General features: G+C 38.9%; 1 protein-coding gene across 1 annotated transcript; it reads left to right on the top strand.

Annotated features, from left to right (window-relative positions):
* Window positions 1–472: 472 nt before the first annotated feature.
* LOC139149636 (elongation factor 1-gamma-like) lies at window positions 473–17,121 on the top strand. The gene is made up of 10 exons (XM_070721471.1): window positions 473–572; window positions 711–869; window positions 2,003–2,066; window positions 2,742–2,884; window positions 3,616–3,759; window positions 6,368–6,497; window positions 9,088–9,262; window positions 10,058–10,230; window positions 11,421–11,545; window positions 16,568–17,121. Exons 1-10 carry the CDS (start codon window positions 561–563, stop codon window positions 16,718–16,720), a joined length of 1,278 nt encoding a protein of 425 aa, XP_070577572.1. The 5' UTR covers window positions 473–560; the 3' UTR covers window positions 16,721–17,121.
* The last annotated feature ends 748 nt before the right edge of the window (window positions 17,122–17,869 follow it).

The following is a 17,869-nucleotide window of genomic DNA, read 5'->3' as shown; positions in this document are numbered from 1 at the left end:
TTGCTATTAAACGGTTCTTGTTGAACTTGACTAAAACGACAGAGTAAAGAAGCTTTATAATTAATGGTGAAAGTAAGATTCTCAGCCCACTTTTTCGCCGATTTGACCTTTGGCTTAATGTCATTTCTTATAAACCAATTTCCGATAAAGTTATTTGGTTTTGACATCGCTCTTTGTCAGATCATAGTTCTCTTAGTCCAGATATCATAGCTTTCTTCATTTTGTACTGATTATTTGTTTCCAGGACTTTTATACTCTGTCTTGATTCCCTTTTGCATATGTTTCTTTGTTCCTCCTCTAATTTGTGCCTACTGTTCAAACCTGGCATTTCTGCTGTCATCCCAGATGTCTTTTAGCCTTCAGATATTATCTTTCGACCGTTTTGCAAAGACGAGGATGGGTGTATAAGCTTATTTATGGTTGTATGACGCACATTTTGTTTCAAGTAAACGCCCTCTTACGACACCTGTAAGGTTGATGACCCTGGTTGACACAGTATGACCCTGCGCGATGGAATTTAGCATGTGCTGCGCATGTGGCACTTCCTTTTCTGAACAGCAATGGCGGCTGGGGTATGTATTTACCGGCAATGTGTAATTCATCACGTTGAATCTGGGCCATCTAGCATTTGGCGAGAGTTTTCTTGCCGTACAACTGTAGATTGTTGTATAAATATCATCTCTAATTGATTATTTCCAATATTCCAACAGACACTGTACACTTATCCGGATAATTTCCGGGCTCACAAGATCCAAATCGCCGCGGAGTATAGCGGTGCTAGACTGAAAGTTGTATCGGAGCCACCTGAATTCAAGTTAGGCGAAACGAACAAAACAGATGCCTTCCTAAACAAGTTTCCAGTTGGCAAGGTTAGTTGGTTTTTTTAATCAATTAAGGTATAACTTTACAAATAACTAGATGTGCTTGACACCCGTACTGTATTACAGACAGATGGTATGCGTAATACAAGTTCCGAACTCGTCTGTTGCGGAGAGTTTCTGATGTAAAGTGCTTTGTTGTTGTGCAATACGAAATGTCATTCCTGCCAACCTGTGCAGTCCTGTTGTGAATGAGTCAATGAAGTTGGGTCCTTCAGGTTTCATCTCCGATCTGCTGAAAGGCCTACCGTTATATGCAAATTGGTTGTAATCAAATTCCAGTGTTTATCTGTGAAAGCACCGTCTCCGTGCTTAGCTGCTTTGCATTGGGAAGGGACAGTGGTGAAACAACCTTTAAAAAATATGTTCTCGGTTGCACTTTTGCTTTGAAAGCAACGACTCGATTGCTTGTTAGACATAGTGTTGTGGTGCATGTTTATAGAGTATTTGTGAACAGCATCGTGCATCAGTACCATAGTGATAAAAATATGTTTGTTTAGATTATTTATAATAATCGACACAGAAATTTTGAAATTCCTTTCAGACGCTACCTAATTTGAAATGCAAAAAATGTTCTAATCTGCCCTTGGTCTGCACTGTGATGTACTACCAGTTGCTGACTGATCAACCTGTTTTGCACAATGATACTGTTTACAGCTGGATTGTTTTGTCATCAGTTAATTTTCACAAATACAGAGCACTTAATCCCTCCCATTCCAAGTTGGAACTGACTTAACAAAGACCTCTTCAAGATAATTTGCATTTGTCTTTTCTACCTGAATTCAAATTAGGAGCAGAGCTTTGAGAACCTGCGACAGCTTAACTTACATCTTACCAAATAGTACCAAAAATAAGCAAATGGATATGCTTGGTGACTGTAAATCTTAATGTTAAACAGAAAAAAATTGGTAAATTCAAATACTTCAACTTGACAAATCTGAAGTCTGCTTCAGATCTGCGCGTCAGTGGTCTTCAAAGAACGTAATGATGTCCTTAACCACGCTTGTCACATTCATATAATCAAGAATCATTAATGAATAATGATACGTCAAAACTATTGTCTACAACTGCAGCACACAGGGATGTCACCAAGTCTCACTTTCATTGGATTTTACTCTTCCCAGGTCCCAGCATTTGAGGCAGCTGATGGAACCTGTATATTTGAGAGTAATGCCATTGCTTACTATGGTAAGTTCTGTAGAAGATTGCTTGTACAATAGTTGAGACTCTAACCCGCAAGTTTTTCCTAACCTCATTTAAGACAAGAATTTCTGTTGGTACATTGGAGTCACTTGATCCCTGGATTACTTTGTTTCAGTGCAGTAATGCCATTTGTGTCTCAAAATCACTTACTAGCAATGTACTTTTGTCACAAAGTTCAAGCCACTTGTCAAAATCCAGTTCACCTAAAAGCCAACCAACTTGTATTATGACATTTCTTGCAACTGAAACTTATTCCCAGGACCAAAATATCTGTGTAATGCATGATTTCTGTCACCTTGTGTATAGAAGTTATAGATACATAAATTATGTTGCTATATTTTCAAACTTTCTCTCGTAACATGTCGTCAAGGGTCCATGAAGGCACTGTCCTGATCATTCACAGTTTGGCATAATTACATTTTGAGTCATGAAAAAGTCATGAAAACAACATTGGACAACACCTGAGCATATTGAAGGAGCCGTATTGTTACAGTGTTTTGTTTCATAGCGTATCTGCATGCAGAATTCTCTTTTTGCATCGAAAAGCAAAAGAATCAGTATGAGAAATTATGTTGCCACTGAATTACCAAAGCAAAGATATTTGCTGAGAAAAGGTGCAGTTGTCAGCTAAACTTTGTTTATGTCTGATGTCTTCCTCAGTCGCCAGTGAAACTCTGAGAGGTGCCAATGTCAAGGATCAAGCACATGTTCTACAGTGGACAAATTTTGCAGATGGTGAAATTCTGCCTTCTGCGGCGACATGGGTGTTTCCAACACTTGGAATTATGCAATACAACAAGCAGGTAAGATTTCTTTAATGTGTGTTGAAGTAGTGTATGCACACCCAGTCATGATATAGGCATGACTGGAAAAATATTGGCTCACGGCAGCTGTTCGTTGAGTGTGAAAATCCTACAGAGAAGCAAGTATACATGTAGTGTCTGTACTTGCTAAAGACAGTATCTGAAGTGTCCTTTACCCTTTGAGCGCCAAAGTCAATTTTTGTCACCTTTAGAAAATATACTCCAGTCAATTTTTTTCAGATTTTTGTCAAAATTTTGATAATAAACTGTAGCCAATGAAATGTGATGTCCAATTGGTCCAAAATTATAAAACAATTTCAGAAAAATTCATAAAAATTGGCAAAATGTGGCAGTAAAATTTTGGTGGGAAAAATTACAGCACTAAGGGTTAATGTTCAACATGTATGCTAGTTATGCAGTCAACAAATCACCCAAAAACTCCTTTCAGTTGAGAAAAAAATGTTTGTAAGGAGGCTAGAAAAAGCATCAAATGTTTCTACACCAACACACATGTACATGCCTGCTTCATCCAAGCTAATAAAACTGTAGAAGTGTCTACTGCCTACTCTTCCAGTGAACAGTCTCAGCTATCCATTACTTGCCTGTGAAAGTTTTCGTTTGCACTAGAAAATTTTCATTTTCATTTCATTGAGGTGTGACCTCTTCAGGAAAACAGCAGTGAACGGCTTCAGTCTGGCGCAGTCACACTCATTCATATTCTTTCCTTGTAGAACACTGAACGTGCAAAACAAGACATCAAGAACGTCTTGACCGTCTTAAACAACCACCTGAAAACGAGGACATACCTTGTCGGGGAGCGTGTAACTCTGGCCGATATCGCCGTAGCATGTAATTTACTCATGCTCTATAAACAAGTAAGTTGTCCTTCCATCGTATTACCTTTTCCCAACCTAATAGTCCATTCTACATGTGTACAATGTTGATTAATTACAAAGTTTTTAATCTACTGTCTGTTGGCCACTTTCCTACAGGTTTTATCGTGTCGTTGAATGACAGCCATAATAGCAGGTCTGCCTGCTCCTGGAAAGTAAAATGATAGATACAATGTAGTATCTTGGAGCTTGTGTATCTTGGACCCTGAACAGTCATTGAAAATTGCCAGAAAAAGTCCTCGAAAGTCCTGGACTTTTCAGTTACTTTGAGTTTATGGACCCTGTAATAGCTGTGCTCTCCCTGGCCTTTCGAAATTGTTAGTAAATTTACGAATTGGGTTCAAAAAATATTAGTAAGCACAAATTATGTTATTCTGAACCCACCAACTTTCAACAAGCACTTCTGGTACTCAATAGATGATTTTAAGGGGATAGAAATGATGAATGATTTCATTATAGACAAAAGAAAATGAAAAATCCCTTTTAGTTTTTTGACAATGAACACTCATATTTTGATACGCATTTCAAAAGATTTATGAATAACACAGTACATCATGGGTCATGAATGCTTGTAACATTGAAATTTCTTCCTTGTCTCAATAAAGTGTGTAATTTTGGTCAACGGCCAATGAATGTTATTCAGTTACTCTATCTTTATTACACAACATAACATGTTCAAGTATATTGTGACACAAATCATAACTCCCTTTGTGTGTGTAGTCAGTGGTTGATGATTATATATATTATTTTATGAAGCGGTCATTAATATTATCAAATATTATCAGTATTTGCACAAGTTTTAGATGCTGGAAAATCTGTCTCCTGTTTTTCATATTTGGAAAGCTCTGTTACTTTTAAAGTATGCATGTCATCCATAGGTACTAGGTGGTGCCTCTATAGCTGCAGTCATTATGCCATGTTCATCTCTAAAGTTCTTTTTAAACAACCACTGATCAGAACATTTGGCAGTCTGTGGTTTCGCACAAATTTTGTCTCATCTCAATCAAATTTAAGTACGCAAACTGAGACTGGTGATCCTGCTAATGTTTTCTTAGAGACAGTTATACTTTTAAAACGCTGCAGATGATCGTCATTTATTTTTTGTCTGGATAAACTTTTGGTCATGGGACTGTGCACAGCATTTTCTCTGGATCATAGAAAACTATCAGTATTCATAACATTTGCTGAGACAGTTTCTTGTAAAATATTTTGAAGGAAACCTATTAAAATTGGCAAGCTGACTGAAAAATTCAATTTGCAGATCGTCAAATGACAAATCTACGACATCTAAGATTTCCGGCTCGCTTCCACGTGGAACTCCATGCACAGAAAACACTTTGCAGTACATGTTCAACCATGCGCGGTCCGGACTGCAGTTCTGCTGTAGTTCGACTGTCTTTCAGGCTGACTGTTCTTGATCTCTTCTAGCTCGGCGGTTTCATTGTTTCGTATTTTTTTCATATCAGTTGCCGTTTTTATGCCCAACTTTCTTTCCCAACTGGATACTATCAATCCAAAGTATTTGTAACTGCCCGCTTCCCTCGATCCGCTTCAACAGTCCATTCGGAAAGTTGACAGCATGTGAGTGTTTGGGTGTCTCGAAACTACCGTGATGGGTGGTAATGCATGACACATCACTAGGAGATTACAAGACCCGGGGATCTTGAAACCTTTTCGCGCATGCTCATGTTATTACAGGTCAAAGTCCAAAGCCAGCTATCACCATGTGTCAATGCGCCGATGATAGGGGCAGCGTAGGTTTGAAAGACGAGGTATGACAGTATTTCCCCGGAATTCACAATCTTGACCGAAAATCAGGCTTCAAAAAATAAAAAAATCGTTCGTAAATGGCCGATCGAGCATTCATTTTTTTTCGTAAATTTTCATTTTTGTTCGTAATTTACGAAAGTTACGAGCGACAGCGAGAGCACAGAATAGTCACATTACCTTAAGAATTTTTATTTCAGTATTTGTCTTCAGAACGTACTTTCATCTTGTACGCTGTAGAGACTCTTCTAAGATATTCTTATCACAGTTGTTTTATCACCGGTTCAGATTTATACAGAAAAATACAGGCAGGTTTCCCTGTTTGTGAGTCGGTTACAGATTTTCTTGGAATGTATTTGCAGTGCCATGCTATAACATGTAAAAATCGTCTTGTAACACAGAGAAATTTCTTAAGTCAGTGGCATGTCAACTTCAGCTTAGACGGCACTGCAGGACTACCACCAAAGAGGTAGCAGGATCTGGGATTCCCAAATGTACCTTCCTCTTGCTCTTGACATTGTTTACTAAATATTTACAATTTCTTCTCTCGATACGTTTTCAGCCCTTTCGACCTCATATTTCCTTGTAGACATATAATAGGACCAGCCAATGTGTTGAAAACAATCCGGGTCATACCATTGTCTGGCAGTAAACAGGTTTAGAAACCATAAACATATGAAGTTGTGTAGTTAAAAGAATGTAATTGATACACAATGCTAACAGATTACTGCAGATTGCCCTTTTCTTTAACTTTTGCACTATGATACCAAAGCAAGGTCCTAATTCAGTCGTAAGTAAAGGTTTCTTTCTACTGCTGTGGCAGGTTTTAGAACCAGGCTTCCGTCAATCCTATGGCAATGTGAATAGGTGGTTTACAACACTCATCAACCAGAAGGAGTTCAAGGAAGTTCTAGGCGACGTTCAACTCTGTGAGAAGATGGCACAGTTTGACGGTAAGCAGGCCACCAAAGGCAAGCCTTTGCTCTCATACCGTAAATAGTCAAATGTGCAGCTTTTTGAATTGGGCCATCAAAGATTGTGTTCAGTAGCTCAGCATACTGAAGCATGTCAACATGAACTTGATTAGTACATGACAGTGATCAGAATGCTGTGCTTTTTTTATAAGCTGTACAAGCGTAGTCTTCTGCATTTTGGACAAGAAAATGCTGTCGCTTGAAACCGAATTAAGAGAAATTTTGGTCTTCAAACTGTCAATACAAATCCAGTGCATGAAACGGTAGGAAATGATACTGATCTCCTGGACGTTAAAGCACCACTAGCTGTTACTCTTGATATTTGACCTCAGAATATCTTCCTATTCTCTCCTGGTTTTCTCTGAATTCTACCCCCCGAAAGGATATGGGATTTTACTGCATTAGGAAACCATTCCTTTGTGAAACATTTGACAAGTAAATTCAAATTCTAATGGCCATATCCTGCCATTTTCAAAAATTGGTACCGGATTTTTCTGAGAGTACGCCCACTCAAAAAACCGCCCATGGGCAGTTATTTGGGGGGTGGGCCGTTATTAAGAATTTTAAATTTCATCTCAACCTTTGTCTACGGCATTTCAACTTGACTCCCCTTGAAAAAAATTACCTAAGCAAAGGTCAAAAAGTTTTATATAGCATACAAAATAAAATAAGTTACACTTCTAAGATAATTACTTCGGCGATATATGTCCGTATCCCCCTATTTATGCTACTAAAAATGCAGGTGGAATGATCCAGAAGAACGCAAAGTCAACGTTAGAGTTTGCCACACAATGCCAACAATGATTGACAGATGAAGCAGGAGCCAGGAATTTTCCATTCTGCACGATGGGGATCGTGAAATAAATAAAATGACTATCATAAAAAATAACTCTGTTTCATTATTTTTTATTAATGTACATCATTACTTTTGAGGTTTTTTTTCGCTTTGATACAAAAATCTGATGATTTTCTTCGCGTAAATTTGTTGCATTCACAAACGTAACAGTAGTAGTAATCCCTAGTAGAAATGGTATGATCCACAATTGTTACGATTATTGACCTCTCTGCGTGCAACGAATGTGAAACACTGTATCTATTTTCACACGTTCGACTACTTTGATTAACTTGTCACACTTACAAACTAGGTCAACCTCAGAACACGTGCACACGTCAAAATCTGATCGATGATTTTCTTCGCTTAAATTTGAATGCGTTCGACAAACCATGGAGGCATGTGATAATTAGATTATTCCCTAATATTTTTCTTCGTTCAGCGAAGGAAAATACGAGTGACGTAATGACCGTGTCACCACGAGTCGAAGACGAGTGGTGACACGGTCATTACGTCACGAGTATTTTCCGAGCTGAACGAAGAAAAATATTAGGGAATAATATACTTATCACATGCACAAGCCAAGAATTCGTTATTTTTTGCAAAATAAAATAAGTTTTCCATGACGATTCCGCGTTTAAACTTTTGAACTACTTTAGGAATAAATATCACTACGCCGTGCACAAGTTGTCAATCATTTCCAGTCGTCCGTCGTGTGCGTTAGCGCTCACGTTCGTTTGTGTGTGGAGCAAATGACAGCTCTCGGTCTACACGTAGGCTACCTTCCGCAAAGTTATACTCTATTTCAAATGTAGTATAGTCCTAGAAATTTATCACAGACGAAGATACGCTATTTTTCGGGAACAAATATCGACTGAATCTCGACGGCGCGAACACTGTAAACGTCGCGCCTGACCCTGTTTGCAATGCGTACGGAACCCACGGTATACGCGACCAACTTCGAGTTCGTTGTTTCCGCAAATTATTCACGTAATTCCTTCGGAATATACAGGCGGTACACTCTTGTGTTTACATTGTTCGGATGAGTAATGTCGTAGTCTGTGAAAATATCGATTTCGTTACATGACTTTTGATCGCGGGAGAAACATCGGCCGCCATGTTGTTTGTTTACATATTTTCGAGCACACCGAAGATCGACAAAAAAAAGGTCCGACGCACTAAAATTGATGACATAGACGCGGGTTGTCGTGACGTAGAACGACCAGAGAATAAATCCCGTATTTTTTAGTTTATTGGCGGTAAATTTTTACCGAATTACGGCCCTGGGCCGTTATTTAGCTACAGGTGTGAAGCAGACAATGTAGCCATTTCTGTTTAACGGCCCTGGGCGTACTCTCAGAAAAATCCGGTAATATTACAAAGGAAACAAGACATACAATGTCACAATTGAAAACATTCACCCTATGCATTACATTGGACTACTCTGTTCAGTTCATGTGAAGATTTCAGTGCAGATATGCACAGTATCCATGGTTTTGCTTTTCCACATGTGGCTGCTATTTGATGTTTGGGCAATCATTTAATTGCAGTATAATCTTATCTTGTTCAAAATTGCATACACAATCCCAGCGGGTAGTTAATAATAAGTGTGTACACACACCTAAATTAGTACATTCTCATAAACTTATTTTAGCTTGAAAGTAAAATCATAAAAATAATGCTACAAGATACTGCAAGTGGGGCTTTAACATCACCCTTTTTTCCTATGGATCTCAGCCAAAAAGTTCAAGGATCTTCAGGGTGGCGGAGACAAGAAGGAGAAGAAGAAAGAAGAAAAGAAGAAACCTGAAAAGAAACAAGAGAAAAAAGTTGAAGAAAAGCCTAAAGCGGAGGCCGCTGCTCCCCCACCAGCGGAAAAGAAGAAAGATCCATTTGCTGATTTACCACAAAGGTATTGATATACACTTATGAATGTCAAATAGGTGTGAGTTTGTCCACAATGCTGCAGAGAATAGGATTTCGATAAACAACAAACTTGCCTCATCTCTTTATTTAATATTTTTTTAGGTTGATGAGACTGTCTGTAGAGAATTTGTTTTGACAGTCTCATTACCCTCTGTTGATAAACTAGATTTGCCAGAAAGGTGAATTTCCAATCAGACTTTCTGTAGATGTCACAAACCTGAATCTCTTGCATGAGCAGTTGTTTAGAAAGAGGCTGTGAACCTTACAACTGCAGAAACTGGGTGACTTAGTAGCGTGTATTGTAGTGGTGGCTGGGGCACCATGTAATCGGCATTTGCCAATCATATCTACAATGGCTTTTCACTTTTGTTTTTTCTGCTGATGTGCAGCTCACTCGGAAGGTTATATCTGATTGGTTGATTGTCACTATTCACAGCAACTTAAGGAGTCTGTAAAATTAAATTTTAATGGTTAGATTCAGCCAACCAATTGGATAACAGCTTCCGAGATGCTGCACATTAGCCAGCACCAGAAGAACACTCTATCAATCTTTGTTATGAAAATAATTTACTTTCTGAGGGGCTCTCCCACAGCTTTGTGTTGCAACTTTACCCCCTAGAATTGTTGATATGCATCACTGGTTAGTGATGGCCCAGCATTCTGCAGTCTTGTCAGTGCTGATTCAATGACAATCACTAGTCAAGGAATTTCTACAGTTAATGAAAAGTTTTATGCCCTTGATGGGATTTGTTCATGTTTTTCTCTGCATCTCCATCAACAGCAAGTTTGACATGGATGAGTTCAAGCGTACTTATTCCAACCAAGACACACTCACGGTGGCCATCCCGTATTTCTGGGAACACTTCGACAAGGAGGGCTACTCAATCTGGTACTCCGAGTACAAATATCCAGAAGATCTCAAAATGACTTTTATGAGTTGTAATCTGATTGCAGGTTTGTGTTAATGTTACATTTGAACATAGAGTCACTTTTGCAATCCATTACGCTGAAGTAAAGTAAAAGGCATCTTTATTGTTAAGCTTCTGTGTTCGTCCAGTTCTAACACTCTGCTTGAGTGTAAGACCTACCCCAACTTTCATGGGATTTTCAAAAAATGGGGTTGCTCATATATGGAGGCCCCCATGTCTTAGGGCTTGTAATTGGACGAATACTATGTCTGGATGTGAATGTAGATGTGAATGTAAATATGGCAGGATGACTATGCCATAGTGTGTGTTTCTACCGAAGCATGTCTGGTGTACTTTGTAGGACATTTAGTCTTCACAGAAAAATGTGTGTGTCGCATTTTAATTCAAAATTCCGTGCGAAAATTTAAGACTTGGATTGGTAAGAGTCTTGTCCAAATTGTCAGTAATGCATTACTTTCCGGCGATAAGTCCGCAATTTTTGCAGCATTGGCAAATGCAATTGTAGGTGTTATAATACAGTTACTTACTAGTATGCAATAAACCACACCCAGCAATGGGTTCACTGTGAGATGTTGACAAGTTCATGACATATATTCACAAGCAATAACAAGTGCATATATGGACTGAACAGGTCAATATTGAGTGGTAAAACCATTTGGGTGGTTAACTTTAAAGGTTATTAAACTTTTGGCATTAAATGTTGAAAAAGAATTTTTTCTGTACCTGTGCATGTTCCAGTAATGTTATACTGCGCATATAGCACAGTTACCATCACATCTCAACCAATCAGACCACTGTATTTGGACTATCAATATACTGATACTAGTGTGATGTAGTATGTGTTGTAGCTGACCAAATTCTGTCAGAACAGCGCCCTCAATGATCAAACATGCATGCATACTTACTTTGTGGATATGCTACTGTTTTCCTATTTTGTTTATTACATAAACAACAGATTGTAGTAGGGAAGACTTCCTTGATTTTTTTCAGCATCGACGATACAAATTGAAAGCCCTAACTGCAAGATGTTGAAAATATGTTGTTGGTGTAAGAAGTGCCATATCACATTATCAGTATAGTTGTAATTGTTGAGATTACAGGAAAGTTGACAGTCTATTATTTGGCCATAAATTCAATAACCATTTGAAGTGGCTCATTCATTGCACTACCTTGGCTGTCGCTGTCTACATAACGTTTTATTCATGTTCTTTGCAGGCATGTTCCAACGCCTTGATAAACTGCGCAAAAATGCATTCGCCAGCGTATGCCTGTTTGGTGAGAGTAACAAGAGCACGATATCTGGAATCTGGTTCTGGAGAGGACAAAAACTTGCATTTGAGGTAAGCTGTAACTAATAAGCAGGCCTCAAAACTGAATCTTTTCAACTTTTACTCGTACTTGGCTCAGAGAAGCTTGTATTCTGTTGTCTGTAGTGAGCGACAACAACAGTCTGTGTTCTCTGTTTAAAGTTTTGGATGGCAGAAAACTAAAATTGGGTGACATTTAAGATTCAAAATTAGGGTCAACTTTTGATTTTCACGAAAAACAAGACTGTAAACTACATTCACTCTACATGCTTCATAACGTATCACACAAGCAGCAGACCACAGAAGTGTAATGATTTGAGTGTCCGTAAAACTGTCAATGAGGGCATTGTGCCTTAAGTTACGAAAAAGACCATATGTGCTTGTTAGCTTCCAAATGCCAACTCTTGCCGGTGATAAAGTAAATGAGATATCTGTGAGTTTTCTGTAAAATGCCAACATGTATGAATGCATTCCATTTTAGAGATTTAGTTATATCCAATCAATATACAATCTACAATAGTAATTTGTGATCGCAAACATTTTTCAAGCAGTTTCTACCTGGTTGAAACCAAGCCTTTATCACTCACTAAAAAGATACTGCAAATTTGTTTTAATTCTCAGATGCTCGGTAGTTCAAGTGCCAAAGTGATATCAATCTCGTTTTTATGACTAGATATAAAATGTTTTTGTATATTGGAAGTACTCAACAGCCTGTGTAATTTTCAGCCATCTTGATTCATGTGATTGAATATTCAAAGCTCTCATCACCTATTGTGAACTGTAGAGGGCTCCCTACAGCTCTGTAGTTTACAGTGTGTTGTGACATACATTCTTTGATGTCGCAACTACAGCTGGAGAAGTAAACTATACCAGTTCAGATTTTATTTGATAGTACTTCACTAAGATTGCACTCACTGTAACTGGAAAGCTTAGTTGTTTGTAGTTGGGTTGAGGACCTCTCATACTCAGGAAGAACAAACCTGGCTCTGGCATTTGATTCTGTGATGTCTTTACCACATGAACAATGCTATGCTATTAAGATAAACTGTCTGACAGACATACATTGCTGAGTACCTTACCTTGGCAACTCTAAATACATAGACCATAACACATGTTGCCACCAAGGCAGTATTATCATAGGTGAACTGTGGTTTTGTCGTAAAGTCGTCAACTCTGAAACTAGGTCACCTACTTCATGACTTGACAACAGGAATTCTGAAAATGGTTAGCTGCTATTTGTGTCATCTTTAGATTAAAAAAAAAACCAGGTCACCAGGAATCCCCGATGGCACATTCATCATAGGTGGTAGTCATTAGAATTCCTAACGCTGTCAAGTTTGTTTGTCAACTATGGGACCTGTAAAACCAGGTTGTTTGGCTTTAGCCAGTTTCTTTTGTGTGTCCTTCCTGTGTTCTCAATTTACCATGTTGGTAAGACTTTTGTGTTCATTGTTGTGACATTGAACAGAAGGGATATACAGATCATTGCTCACCCAATCTGCAATTTACTGGTTTATTGCTGTCCTGTACATGTTCGTCTTTTATTGATGAAATTTCAAATATCATCAGTCAAAATGGTGTGTGTATCATCTATAGCATTCCCATAATCCCCAATATTGACTTGTACATTTTTGAGTACAACCTCATTGCCTGTGATACTGATGGACAAATCCATTGGCAGGAAATAGGGGTGGAAGGATGGAGAAATAACATCAGAATTGGAACAACATTCAGTGAAGCCTTTGGTACACATCAAAGCTATTCTCACACAAGTATTGTCAGTCGATGAGTAATTTGCTGGTGTTCAAGAAAATCTATCACTCAGTTCCACTGGCCCAGCTTCCCTAATAAGTTGATCTCTGTGAGTCAGTCGGTTCTTGATTGACCTTCTTACAGGATGCCTCTCGTGACACAGTGACAACCTGACGGATTGAGTGTAGAGTTGAAAAACAAAAACCAGGTTGTTTACCTACCTGGCCAACTCTGTCAAGGTCATTGTGATAACTGCGGCTACTAAGAGTGGCTGTTGGTGGAAGGAGGCATGTGCTGTGACAGAAACAGAAAAAAAATCTATAGAGATGGCGATAAGAAGCTCTGTTTATAAACTTGCAGGTTGTACATTAATGAAGAAACAATAGTCTCACTGTGACCTTGGCTACCAGTGATATGCTTGTAATTTTTTTGATGAGCAAAGTGCAAAAATTAGGACGGAACATTTTCGGCCTGCTAAATTTAAACATTTCTCAGATCATCTGATTGAAATCATGTCGTGATAAACTACTCTGTTATGAAATACTTCATAAGAATTTCTTTTGACAAAAGCCTACATTGTGAAAGACTGATAGAGGGGGTTTTTTTGGGGGGGGGGAGCTGGGCAAAAGGGAGTCTAAATAAATTCTTTCGGCTTCCAACGTTCTGCATTAAATGCCTGATACAATACAAGTGGCTTTTTGAAGGACAGGTAGGGATTGTCTTGTTATTTAGTGCCTTATAGATTTCATGGATTAACAACAAGGAAGCCAAAAGAGTGGCACCTTGCTCGGATTCTAACTGCAGGTTGTCGGCGCTTTTGACAGGAGGGACTGCCCCATATGACCCTGTCACCATTTGTGTCAACGTAAACAACTCGAGGAGTGGGTTGAATGAAAAAAAGTAGGTGCTGGATGCATAGTAAACCTTTGCACTCCTGGTTACTGCAATAAAAGTCTCCCGTGAAGTGGGTCTTCAAGCACCTAGTTTGAAGCCCTGTGAGCATTTACAAACTGGAAATAAGGCAATGATCAGCGTATATGCTGGTTAAATAATGCCGCATTCCATACTTTTTTATTGGCTTTTCTCTTTGTTGCCCCGCCAAAGAGTAGTTGCAAGGTGTCTTTTGTTAAATGTTTGAATTGTATTCTCAAATGTTTAACTTTGAGGTGGCTGTGATGAAAAACCATTTTGAGACTGGAGTTTGAGATTGATGTCTTGCTATAAGGAGATTGATAACTGAAAAAGTCGTATTTCTAATGGTATTGGACATCTGCAGATTCCCATACAGTATTTTTCGACAGAAAGTTTGAAATACGTCACCCAGCCTGCTTCCATTGTGTCCATTTTGTTTGCTCAAGGACACTTGAAAACTATGGTCGTGGAATTTGCCCCTGTTGAAGTCATTGATGTGAGAGTGTGGCACTAGACTTGATTTCATTTGTGCCGGTGTAAATGAGTGTATGGCATACTTTTCAAGGAGATGTAAAGTGTTTGCATGGCGTGCTTTGAAAATGCCTGCAGCTTCAATACGGCCACGGTTTCATGCATTGTAGTGTTGTTATTGTCAGTGACAATGACGCAGTGGGAACCTAGGCAAGAGTTTGGTGACCTTTCCTTTTGTGTTTCTCAAGATGAATCGAAAATAGCATTGCTCCAATAAAATGTAAAAAATCTCTGGGGATTTATGTACCAGCAGTCTCCAGTGTTGCACCCCAACTCTTCAAAAAATGTCGAACTCTGTTACAATGTCAGGACTTCCAGCATCATGGGCCATTCTACAATTCCAAGGAACTTTCAAAAATGTTTTTGGAACTCATTAATAGATTTTTGCACCATTTTAGAACTGTTCCTGTCCTTTTTTGCTTTTCATGAATTATCACCGCCGTGAACTACACAGGGTGACATTAAATATTGCATGCAGAGTTCACAGATGCCTAGAGTGCAACAGCTTTAACCTGTAACTTTGAGAAGTGCATGGGTAAATGTTGCAGTGTGTGACATTGATGCAAAAATTCTGTGTGTGTGTGTGTGTGTGCGTCTGTCTGTCTGTCGTCAAGTTTTGTCTTTACCTTGCCAGGCTTATCACTTCCCCATTAGCTTAGTCAGTAAAAAGTGGTACTGAACCAAAACCTATACATATTTTCACATACTTGGCATGGTATGTTTACTGTGTCTATGTTTTCAGGGGCCATCAAATATTCAAGTCTTTTGTTAGCATGCAGCATATGGGACATGTTATGCCTCACTGGTTTTGAGGTAGTTGGAAAATGAAAGATGTAAACTTTTGCTCAAACTTTTCCTCAGCAAACTTTCAACCACTCTCTTTCAAACTTAAGAAAAAAATCGGGGGCTCACTGAACACACTTTGGCACTAAAGAAACAAATTCCTCAATATAAACTGATTTTCATGATTCAAAATGACTGCCATCCCTGTGGTATATCTCTTCGGTAAAAATAAAATTCCAGATTTTTACAAAACTACACCAGTGAAAAACTTTATTTACTCCATAAGCTTCAAAAGTAGCCTTACAAGTGGTAGGCCAAAATAATATTGTAAAAGTTTGAGAGTCTGAATATCTGTCTTTTAGGTGCATTCTACCTTAAGCAACTTGATCTGATGGTAACATATCAGGGTTCTACAGATAGGTAATTGGTGTTGGAACACCGGGACCTATTCTGTTGTCCGCTTATGATATAGTATGGATATTCTGCGGTGAACCCTTGTGAATTACAGTGGTTACCGGCCTTAACGAAAACCCTGTGATATGAAATTGGTAGGATAAGGGTCAGTGATAAAAGAAGCTGCCATTCCCAATGTGACTTGTCATTAACCCTTTGAGTGCTGTAATTTTTCCCGCCAAGATTTTAGTGCAACATTTTACAGAGTACTGCAAGGTCTTAGATGTGAAAGGGAGTTCATGGAGAAAAAACCAAAGCCAGTATTGGGCAGAAAATAACCACATCACTCTTGTTTCAGTGTGTCCTACAACCATCTTAGTTTCAAGTACGGCAACAACTGCCTCTTTCGAGCGCATACTATCCAAGTCAGAAATGGTTGTGAAACATCTTATTCTTACTGTCACTCCCACAAACCATCTCATGGTAGTCACCTTATCTGGCCATAGCCCCTTCACAAAAATAAATACTAGAATGCCCCATAGGATGATATCAAACTGGAAGGGAGTGGACCCAGTACACTTCGGTTTTGCCTCTCCCTGTTCCGGAGCATAGCTGCTGTTAGGAGAGCAGCATCATCTGAATCTCACTGTCGTATAAATCACAACGCTTTTCGTTTTCCTGCAGCTCTCTGAGGACTGGCAGATTGACTACGAATCGTACAGCTGGACCAAACTGGACCCGGATGCGGAAGACACCAAGAAGAAAGTCAAGGAATACTTCATGCAGGAGGGAGACTTTGATGGCCAGGAAGTGAATCAAGGAAAAGTCTTCAAATAGAACCCCTAAAAAAGAAAACAAAACTCAAAGAAAGGACCTGCTCCACCATATCATCCCTTTTCTTGCATTGAAAACCAAAAAAAAATCCACTTTTTCATCAGTGTGTTTCATTATATCAAGGAAAGTGGTGGGATGGTGGTTGAATGTCAGACTTCAATTTTTCAAACACCAATTCGAAACGTTGAACTCGTTCAAACTCTGGAATATGGCCATTGCATTTTCGTGCTCTCGTAACCATGGCATCACTGTGCAGGGTACTTGACCATACATTTCGGCAGTGCAGGAGACTCCCAAAGATTTTAGGAACTTTTTTTCTCCGGAGAAAATGTACCAGATTCTGAGACTGCAGAAACAGCAGCACCGTAGGGTGTGACTACAAATAAAGTGAAGGATTTACTGTACTTATCGTGTGTGACTGTGTGTTTTAATATTGCTTGGGTGATTCATCATAACCCATTATCTCCCAGGGTGTTAAAGGGCCAGTAGCTGTGACTTTTGATGATTTTTAGTCCCCACGGACACAGTCCGGGGGGACTTATAGGTTTGGTCATGTCCGTCCGTGCGTCCGTCCGTTCACGCAGATATCTCAGAGATGCCTGGAGCGATTTCATTCAAACTTGGTACAAGGATTACTTCATATGTCATACAGATGCACGTCAATTTGTTTTGTGATACGATCCAATATGGCTGCCGTGCGGCCATTTTGTTACGATTTTTTCATATACAGAGCCATAACTCAGGCATGTGTCATTCTATTTTATTCAAAGTTGGTACAAGGACATTGACTTATGTCATACATATGCACTTCAATTTGTTTTGTGATACAATCCAATATGGCCACCAGGCGGCCATTTTATTACGATTTTTTCATGTACAGACATGTATCAAGGGAATTTATTAAAAAGTGTTATTATCACACACCTAATGAAGAGGACGCTATCCTTTCTGAGGACCTGTAATCAAAGTACCCATTAGCAAGTGGGGACTGTGTCATCAACGATGACTTGTGTGCAATATTTTGTTTTTGATGTTAAATAGAGTTTCTCTGCTATCCAAAGCATGTTGAGAAATACACAGTATTCAGTTTGTCAACTCAGCATGTACATGTGTAGACAGTATTATTTTTGTTTTACAAGTGAACTCTGGGTC

The sequence above is a fragment of the Ptychodera flava genome, chromosome 14, assembly GCF_041260155.1.
Source record: "Ptychodera flava strain L36383 chromosome 14, AS_Pfla_20210202, whole genome shotgun sequence".
In the NCBI taxonomy this organism is placed as follows: domain Eukaryota; kingdom Metazoa; phylum Hemichordata; class Enteropneusta; family Ptychoderidae; genus Ptychodera; species Ptychodera flava.
The sequence above is the reverse complement of the archived record's forward strand: the minus strand, read 5'-3'. Positions and strand labels throughout refer to the sequence as shown.